The sequence below is a fragment of the Brachyistius frenatus genome, unplaced genomic scaffold, assembly GCF_029030835.1.
Source record: "Brachyistius frenatus isolate BFR_SWC_R1_liver_20210118 unplaced genomic scaffold, ASM2903083v1 Contig_32, whole genome shotgun sequence".
In the NCBI taxonomy this organism is placed as follows: Eukaryota; Metazoa; Chordata; class Actinopteri; family Embiotocidae; genus Brachyistius; species Brachyistius frenatus.
The window spans coordinates 1,014,304-1,025,000 of NW_027210631.1; the positions used below are offsets into that span (position 1 = coordinate 1,014,304).

A 10,697-nucleotide genomic window follows, 5' to 3' on the forward strand; every position below is an offset into this window, starting at 1 on the left:
GGGTGCCATCGCTAGAGGGGCTGGCAGGACTGCTATGAGTACCCCCCCCCCCCCCACACACACACACACACACACACACACACTCTCATAAACACATTCAGATATTCCCTGAAAAAGCATCTGGTTTGATATCCTGGAGAGTGTTACAGGTAAAATTATGAACTGATGCAGATGAAAGAAGATGAAATCCATCTATCTGTGGTCTTGAGATATCAATTCACCACTTTGAAATTTCCAGTACGTCATTTTAAGATGCTGCAAATTTCAAAGAGTTGTTATTTTTCAGGCTCAAATATTCAGATGGAAAAGCCCCGAGTTCATCTTCACTTCTCTTTCCTGGGTCACATTAAGCTGCTGCCTAACCGACGTTGTTGTATCCAACGTTTCGTCCGACCAGAGTCCAAGCACGCGTTGTCAGGTCATCCTTTATCTCCAAATGCCCTTGTTGGGAGAATGTGCTGTAAATACCAAATACTACTGAATACTTAACTGTTTTTGTGAGTCACTGATTTGCTCACTCCAAATCAAGCTTACTCTTTTACTCCCGCGACCCTCCGTGTGTGTGCTCACTAGATTTATTGCTGTGTTTTATATCCGTTGGGGAATTTATGTTGATGGTATTTGTGTTTTTGTTTTTTTTCCCCAGGCGTGAAGCACAACGTAAACTTGAAAGTTTATCTATACCTCTGCGTGTCTCATCTTTATCTAAAATCTAAAATAACATTTTCTACATTTTGTATTTAAGTTTCACTGTTTAAAGTTTCAGTGATTACGTTTCATGATCGGGTATCAGTAGTTTAGATTCGGACCCTCACAGTCTTTATGTGCCACCGTACAGAAGTCACTATTATTAACGGCATGTGCAGCTTCGTCCCCACGAGAGACATTGTTGAAGAACTGAACATGTTGCCGTAAGGAAGTTGTACCTAGTTGGTTAATTCGTGAAATGTGTCGGCAGTGCAGCAGGAAGTTAGCCAGACAAATCCCGTCTAATTCTCACTTTAAAATCGGCTGAAATTATCTTTCAAAATCTTGCGCAATCTCGTTTCAGTTCTCCGGAGACGTTTCCTGCTTGTGTGTGTAACATTGTCTGTTGTCGAAATCTGTAGAAAAAGTGAAACTCTGTCCAGCACACTGATGCAACGTGAAGAAACATGAGCCGGGGAATATGGCAGAGCAGAAGTCATTTGCAGAGACTGTTGGCCCTAATTACATTTTAATCCCTTTCTGAAAATATAAATGCTTCCTAGCTGTCTTTTTTAGTCATTTGCTGTCTGTGATACATTTAATGATGCATCACTCACCAGCACATATGTAAGGCTATACTGTATTTATCTTTTTATAATCCAAAAATATACATACAAAATGTGTGTCAGTCTGCACACTGGCAAACACATTAGTAGATTGGTATTCAAAATAGTTTTGTTGTGCAGGTTTTTCTTTTTGTTTTAGCTGTTTGGTTAGTTTGCTTGATTTATATGTGAAATCATATTAGACATAAATATGTGTGTATCTTAAATCTGCAACAACGAAGGATATCTATGCGTCATAAATAAACCTTGACTGGAAAATCTCGAAAATCATACTACCACTAACACGTCGCTCACATTTCTAACTTTCCCTTTTTGCAATTCAGTACAGTGTTTCTCTTATTAACTGACTCCCCTTTAACTTTCAGTTCTCTGATTATTAAGGACTGTGGACTGGAAGGAAAATTAACATTGTTTGGAAAAGTTTGTCAGTCATCAAATATCTGTGAATTATTGCTTCTGAAGATGTATTAAAGCGCATCGGAGGCATTTTGTACACCGACCTAAACATATACTGAAAAGTCCATCTTTAATAATATGCTGTTCGTTTAACAACCTCTTACCACTGGGGGGAGCTGTTGTATAAAACAACATTTTGGTGAATGCAAAGTTAAAGCAGCTGAAAGAGAAGTTACAGAAGAGACAAAGGAGAGTGAGTGTGCATTCCTGTTTGTCTTCGTGTGCGTGGAGTTCTCTGTGTTGTATTAAACTGAAATGTGAGCCAAGAGTGGAAGCGGCCGTGGACGAGCCCTGCCTGGATATGACACAACTCTTGATTTGAACACATTCACATCTGGCTGTACTTCAAAGACGAACCCCCTGCACACATGGGAGCGCCTGACTGCACGCTGTGTCCTCTCTGCCAGTTGCACACACACCTCTCTGAGTTGCAGCATCTCCTTGTCTTTTTGCTCAAGCAGGCCCTCCAGTTGGTGGATGGTCATCTCCGCGTCGGCCAGTCGCCTCGTCCGCTCGTGGTCCTCCTCGGTCGCCCGTGACGACAGGCCTTTACTCTGCAACATCTCCAGCAGCTTCTTTATGGACTCATCCCTATCAGACAACAACAAAATGGAGTTAATGCAATACCAGAGGTCACCGAGATACTGAAATAAATTTCACACTGCACTTAATCTTCACCTGGCATTTAGTGTGTGTTTCTGGGTGTCTATTCTCAGCTCCATTTCCTCCACAGTCTTCCTCAAGAGGAAGAGCTCTTTGACCTGCCGCTCGTACTCGGCGTGGAGACGCAGGAAGTTCTCCTCCGTCATCTCTTGAGGGGAGATGGGGTGGTTTCCGAGGCGACCGGACTCGGAGTAGTCGGACTGGAAGAGGTGGTTGAGGTCGCGCTGGATTCGGAGCTCATCCTGTAGAGCCTGGATGGTGCACTGAAGATGCTGGTGGGAGACAGAGAGGTTCAGTTCATAACTGTAAGCATGTGGCTGTGGTGCTGTTGCTAAAGAGTGTGTTGTAAGATTTGTATTGTTCTATTGTGCAACCAAATAGTTCTATCATTAAACTTTTATGTACCACAAGCAGAGATTTGGGGGGCTTCCAGACTTATGGTTAATATAACAGCTTGTTTACAGACCAGGCAATGCAAAACACCACTTAGTAACCCAATTTGATGGTAGAAAGGACTAAGTAACGCAGGCTTTGAATCCAGAGCAAGAAAGTCATATTTGAGGAACATCATCACAGAAAAATGCTGGAAGGAGTAGATTTGGTCTCCCGAGTGACACTTGAGGATCATCAGAACAAGCTGAGGTACGTTACAGACCAAAAATATATTTGGCCTGTTGTGTTCGTCCTTTTTAAGTACGACAGGAATACAAAACTTGAAAATAAAAACATGAATGGATGTCGGGAACAACAGGGTAAAGCACTGTGCTACACTAAAATCAGACAATAAGGCTTTACTTTTTGAAGAGGTTTTCATTGTGGGACTGGATTTGGCAGCAAGAATAAACCAATCAGAGACGCTGGAGCAGTATTCAGTTTTAGTCCTGCAGTAAAAACTATGTCCATGTTAGCCAATGAGCCTAAATGCAGTCCATAATGTGAGATATATAGATTTTAAATCATAAAAGGGAAACACTAGTATTGGATAGGAGATGATATTATGTGGGGAAAGAAAAAGATGAATGATGGTTCTTGATATGTAACCTCTAATGGCCAAAAATCCAGATAAACTTTATGATCACAGTAGTGCACCATAGATCAAAATGTGCAAAACTACGAATACCAGTCTGACAAATTTTGCATTTCAAACCAACATAAACTGGATCAAGACTGTTTCTCAGCAACATGATAGTGCGTGACTGAGACAGCGTGTGTGTGTGTGTGTGTGTGTGTGTGTGTGTGTGTGTGTGTGTGTGTGTGTGTGTGTGTGTGTGTGTGTGTGTGTGTGTGTGTGTGTGTGTGTGTCATCTTCATAGATGTGTTACAAAAGTGCGCTGGCAGGTAAGTATCACAGCCATCATGGCTGAGGAAGACGTGACATGACTAATCCCGAGGCAGACAAAAGCGGACTCCGTCATAACTGATGTCACAACGATGTCCCCGGGCTTTTACTTTAAAAAATGCGTCACGCACAACCTGGACAGCAGCCAGGACATCGCCACACGAGTCGGGGAGAATTTCCAGAGATAAAAATAATACAGGTAGCAGAGAGAGCTACCTGAGAAGAGATGAGAGGCGAGCTGAACAGGAGATTAAAGAAGAAAAAGAGAAAGGAGAAAGAAAGCCGAGAGGTTGGAAAAGTCAGGTGATGCTATCGCTCCCCCGCAGCTGCCGTTAATCAACACTGAGATTAAAGGAAAAGATTAAAGGAAGCGAGGAAGCAGAGACAAACACATCTTAGATATGGAATTGAGAGGAAGGAGCAGGTACAAGCAGCAGATAGTGATCCCAAACATACTGTTTGCTCACATAAACAGAGACATGAAAAAAAACATTGGATCAAAGCTAATGAGATAATACATCAACATCTGTCTTTCACGATGGCTCTGCTTTGTGTCACATGACAGCCGGAGGGGAGACGCGTCTCTTCTGCTTTGTCTCACCCAGTTTGTTCGTTTCTAGATTTCTACCGACACAAATGAACTAACATCTTATCAGCTCAATCATTTTATCGCATCACTGTATATATGTGTGTGTGTGTGTGTGTGTGTGTGTGTGTGTGTGTGTGTGTGTGTGTGTGTGTGTGTGTGTGTGTGTGTGTGTGTGTGTGTGTGTGTGGGTGGATTTGCTGACTCATACAATACCCCCTCACACACGCACACAGAGTGACGGCTGACATATCTAGGACTTCCCTGAAGACTGAGAGAGAGACAAGACAGCGAGCAATAGAAAGCACTTAATTAAATATTCTGTCTGTCTGTTTCAGCCTCCCGTCTCGATGCGGACCATGACTCCTTCCTCAGAAATGCAAACACTGACCCACCCACCCACGCAACAAAACAACGCCACGGCCTCAACTATTTGTAATAATGATAAGTGAACTGATTATTTGCTCAACAGGCAGCTAACCGACATCAATTTTATTTCATTTTCAAAGCACTTGATCAAAAAAAGAATCCAAACATTAAACATGTTGATGGAAAAATGATGAACTCATCATACTTGTCAAATGTTTGTCTATCTGTTGCACAACATGGTTCTATAGTCTCAGTTGCAACATCTCTGTACCTTTATCTTGTGACCTACGACCTCACTCAGTACTATCTACAAAATCAGGTATACAGAGGGAATGGGGTGACTGTCAACTGTTTTGTCACACCGTATATAAGCTGAACTACGGAGGAGAGACTTCGAGCAATGCTGGACATCCTTCTTTGAGTGTACATGTATTTGCTCCTTCTTGCAAGAATAAATGTCCGATATGTTTGATTTTGAATACAGCCTCTGAGTAATTTTTTTATTTCCAATTTCTTTCCAAGTATAAATGTCTGTAAAGTACTTTTAAACTGTCTCATGTCTGAATTTTACAACATAAATACATTTCACTTTGCCTTTTACCAAATAATTGTATTAATTGTAAAAATAAAATAAAAATTAAAAAAAATGTACGGTGTGTGAAAAGGAGGGTCAGAGATTAACACACACAACTGTGCTTATTACAGTAATATGAACTGCATATGTTTCATGTGCTATTTAAGCATTGAACATTCATGCCTGCATGCATCACTGTCACACACACACACACACACACACACACACACACACACACACACACACACACACACACACACACACACACACACACACACACACACACACAGCCTCCGTAGCCTTGCTTGCACAAATGCAAATCAGTGAGCTTCCGCATGAAGTCAAGCAAATACAGAATGAACACTCACACACAAGCACAACTTCAAAAGGTTACATATAAAGAATTCAGAGCCAGAACACACACTAACACACACAAATAGACACAAGGGTTCGGCCCCCCCCCACACACACACACACACACACACACACACACACACACACACACACACACACACACACACACACACACAGAGAGCTGGAATGTAGAGCTGAGAAATGCCAGACCACAAGAGACGGAAAAAGGGAGGGAAATATCATAGGAAGCAAGAAGAGAATAACACAAGCGCAGAGGGAGATAAGGAGGACGGAGCGGAGAGGAAACTGGGTGTTAATTGTGTTTGGCAGAAACAGAAGGAGAGAAGAGCGCTGGTCTGGATAAGAGGTGTGGGGTTTTTTCTCCATTTTTGCCGAGTCGTCTTTGAAACCATCACCTTTGACCCCATCAGACACTTCCTAATTCCACAGGGGACTGGGATAGATACGCAAACACACACATGTACACAAAACAAAACATGTAAAGACATCATTTCTAACTGCGTCTTCACTTCAGTTTTCAGTTTATTTATACAAACAAACAATTTCACAGCAAAGAAGAGAAATAAACAACAAGGTGACATCTTTCCCTCAGACGTCTAAGCAAGGGACTGATAAATTCTTCAAGTGCATGATGGGAAATTGCCATGGTGGCATGATGGCACATGGCAACTTTGACTGTTATTAAACAGTCCTCATCTTTTTTTCAGTAGCACGTCAGCTTCCTGCATGACGCTGAAGTTCCTTGAGAAACTTATGAATTTATGAATGAGAGAATGAATTTACGTAAACACAGTGGAAGTGCACTGAACAAGCAGTAATGTGTTTTAGCAGCAAACTCCTCAAGTATCACGGTTACTGTAAAACTATATGAATCCGCATCTACACGCACTTCAGAGGCCGGCTTATTGAAAAAAAAACCCACAAAAACCATGTTTAAATACACTTTATTTTCCCCAACAGCAACCTCTTCAAAAGAGCACAAAGACATCGCTTGAATGCTTTTATTCTTCTACTCCATATTGAATTGACTGCAAACCTTTTTGTGGCCGCCGTCTCCTGTGGTTTCACTTTGGTTGATATCAGAAACAACAATACAATAAATGGGTCAAACTATCCAGACGACTGCAACAAAGCTCCTAAAATGAGAGCAGAATATTTTAACAAAAAACAAAAAAAATCTCAAAATGTCTCCTGACCAAGCTGCAACCAGCACGGCCTCGACGGCATCATTACAACATTGCACGTTGTTTTCTCCAGCTACAATAAACAAACGTTCCCCCAAACGCGTGAAATAACTGCAGTGTAAGATTCACTTCAGTGATTTTATCGAGGGAAAAAGTCGTGATCTGTGAATGAACAACTTCAGCGACACAACGTTTGCGAATGGAAAGCTCAGTTGAGTCGGCGTGAGATACGAAGGACGTGTTCCTGTATCTTTGGATGCTCAAATATGAAATATAATTGTTGCCTAAAAACACAACAGAGCCCTCGCCAGCTAATGTGCAGTCTACACCATTCCTATTCATCGTTAGAGGAAGGAGAGAGAAGAGAAAAAAAAATCCATTTGAGAACACGGTGACAATTTTTCCATCCGCTCGTCATCCCTCCCTCCGGCCGCGGCTCATCTGTCGTTCAATATTAACCATCTCTTCGTTATTACTCCTCCGTCCAATCCCTCGCTTATTCTGCACTCGCCGGGTGAGTCATGCTTGTCCCCCCTTCGCACAGACACACACTGTGACAGAAACGCGTACACAATTGGATGGACACATACACACACATGCACACACATACATAGATATATACACACACACACACACACACACACACACACACGTTAGAGCCCACACGCAGACACACACATATGAGGCAGACAACACAATGTTGGAGGCAGCAGTGGTCATGCTGTGTGTGTGTGTGTGTGTGTGTGTGTGTGTGTGTGTGTGTGTGTGTGTGTGTGTGTGTGTGTGTGTGTGTGTGTGTGTGTGTGTGTGTGTGTGTGTGTGTGTGTGTGTGTGTGTGTGTGTGTGTGTGTGTGTGTAATGACCATGCACAGTTTGAAAGCATCGCCCACTCAGGCATTAGACAACAGGCAGATTAACACTCTCTTCTTTCTCTGAGGATAAAGGTGGAGGATGAAGAAGACAACGAAGAGGAAATAAAATGTAGATAAAAAAAAATTTAAAAAATAAAAATTTTAAAAAGACAAATGGGTGGAAGACATGAGAAAACGCCCCACTTTCCAAACGAATGAGAGCAGACTGATGTGTATAAAAATGTATATATGTCATGTATTCAAATGAAAGCGGTAGAAAAACTGAAGTACAGAGAAATAGGTAAGAGTGACATGTTGATCTTAATCTATCACTTAGAGATGCAACATTAGGGTCAGTGGTGGGTTTGAACAGGTTGACGAGGAGGAGAAGGAGGAGGAAGAAGAAGAAAAAGAAGAAGAAGAAGAAGACGAGAGAATAGAACAGAACAAGAGTCCATCTCAGCTGTCATGTATATATGTTTGATATTTTCAGAGAGAGAGAGAGACAGACAGACAGAAAGACAGACAGAAAGAAAGACAGACAGACAGACAAAAAGACAGACAGAAAGACATAGATTTCAGAGGCAGAGAGAAATAAAAAAGGAAAAGCAGCAGGAGAAGAGGGGAGTAACTGAACTGTAATTCTGCTCATTCCCCAACAACTCTTCCCAAGCTCACTCCTTATAAGGACGTGGCTACCACACACACACACACACACACACACACACACACACACACACACACACACACACACACACACACACACACACGCACACGCGAAAGCAGAAAGAGAAAGTGGACAGAGCGGAGAGGGAAAATTCACAAAATCACAGCCTTGCAGGAAAGGAGAGAAAACTGAAGCCGTCTATCTTTTCACTTTCACATCGTTCCTGTCTCCGTTTTTCTTTCCACTTTAAAAATGAACACTGTGTCTCTGCATTGAAGTTAAAGTTTTATAAGACTCCCGAGTGTTGAGGTCTCCTCCCCTTTTCTCCTCCTCCTCCTCCTCCTCCTCTTCCTCCTCTTCCTCTCTCTTCCCCTCAGTTCTCTGCGTGCATGTCTTTCTTGCTCCTGCTGGCCCTTCTTGCTTCTGTCCATCTGCTCTCCCCCCCCCAGCCCCTCGTATTTACCTTACTCTTTCTTTCTCTCCATCACCTCTCTCCATCCCGACTAAATAAACACACAGGTTTGAGGACCATCTGTTACTGATGAGCATTGGTGTGTGAAAAGCACACAAACACACACACAAAAAACACTCCCAGCACAATAACGCTCACACTTGAAACGCTCGGATGATGAGTTGCAATAAATAAAACTATTTTCGGAGCTTTTTAGTCTTTCCGTCGGGACGTTTGGACTTCAGAAAGTGCGATCGTCTCACACGTTGCGCACGAACGTGCACGCTGGCTCGAACGACGCTCATATGATCGCACACAAACTCGCATGCGAGGGGAATCACGAGTCATAGCAGAGGACGGAAAGGAGCGCAGACTGCAGGCAACAGAAGGAGCGAGACGAGGCTGGCAGAGACGCACGGAGACGTCATTATCACAGCGTTTTAGAAGATGACTTTTTGAAACTTTGCTGAGGCCGCTCGCTGTCTTCTCCGAGATATTCACACTCCGATCCTCTCGGTGCAGCCTCACTCCCTACACTGCAGATGCCACCACAGCAAGTGTTTTAAAGGTCTTGGTTTTTTTTTGTAGTTTTGAACAAAGTTCATGGGTTTGAAGCCTGAAGGGACCAGATTTGGACGAGCTCGTGGGGGGGGGGGGGGAGGAGAAGGGGTTGATCTGACTCGATCTGATCGGAAACCGAAGTACACTATGCCCCGCCCTCTTATAGCTAAAATCTGTCAATCAAATCCCCCCCCCCCCCAAAAAAAAAAAAAAAAAAAAAAATACCGCCTTTTCGAGGCCTAACATCTGATTAATGACGGGATTATTTTCAGACGGAACTCCAGAAAACTAATAAGAAGGAGTGACTTTAGCTTTAACCGATTCAGCCGACTGACTGAGGACGAGTCATCAGAGATCCGGGCGTTGAAGAGCCGCAGCTGAGAGGTGGGACTCTTGAGGAATGCACAAAAATCTGTGCAGAATCCCTGTGTGTATTCACATGTTCAGCTTTTTCTCTTTGACTCTCGCTCCATAAATCCCCCCCCACTCCTCCCACCCCGTCCTCCGTCTGCTTCATCTCCAACTCTCATCCAAGAGAGTTTCATCTAAAGTTCACTTTATAACGAGACATCCCAGCTGTAATGTTGAACTACATTTCGATTCAGGTCAGAGTAAATGTGAAAGTTGCCTGTGACTCGGCTCTGCCTGTTTACCTGTGACAGTCTGGCTGACTTGGAAATATGAAGCTACTAATGACAACAAAACCGTTTGATTTTGCGGATTTTGCTTAAAATTGCGGGAATTTGAATATTATGAGTATTAGTTTATGTGGTGATAAAAAAAACTGGAGCCTGGTGCCTTTCTGATTGTAAATGAGGAGTTACTTTTGTCGATAAAGCAAGGGTTGTTTGAAAAGACTAACTTTATGCCGTATTACTTTCAGCAAAGCCTCTGTTGACGATATTTTGAACAAAAACATTGCAAGTCCCCGCAAATATTGCAGAGTTTGCTTAAATTTGCGTTAATTATTGCGATCGCAGGAGGGACTGACAAAATATGCAATCAGAAGAGCAATGCTACTATTTTCAGATCATCTTATTCTTTCTTTCATTCATAACTTTCTTCACTTTTCCTACTTCCTGCCTCTCATGTCTTCAATCTATTTCTCTTCTATCTTTTCATCCACTCTCCTCCTCTTGGTCCATTTCTCTCCTGTCACGCCGACATCCATCAGTCTTCCTCTTTCTCGACGTCTCGTGTGCTTTCTGCAGCTCAGTTTGTCGATGTCATCCATTCGTCTCTCCTCTTTTTCCTCCGTCCTCTTGGCCTTCGTCCCCCAGCTTTCCAGTTTGATCTATCCTCCACTCC

General features: G+C 42.8%; 1 protein-coding gene across 8 annotated transcripts in view; it reads right to left on the reverse strand.

Annotated features, from left to right (window-relative positions):
• Positions 1-10,697, reverse strand: part of LOC138621741 (ELKS/Rab6-interacting/CAST family member 1-like) — a 132,759-nt gene that overhangs the window by 103,272 nt on the left and 18,790 nt on the right. For all 8 annotated transcript variants that reach the window (XR_011310958.1, XR_011310960.1, XR_011310959.1 and 5 more), the window contains exons 5-6: positions 2,448-2,704; positions 2,189-2,360 (exon numbers count right to left, since the gene is read on the reverse strand). Coding sequence is in view for 5 of the 8 variants with exons in the window: in XM_069699987.1 (XP_069556088.1) it covers positions 2,189-2,360; positions 2,448-2,704 (429 nt within the window). In the remaining 3 variants the exon portion in view is untranslated. The remainder of the gene's footprint in view (positions 1-2,188; positions 2,361-2,447; positions 2,705-10,697) is intronic.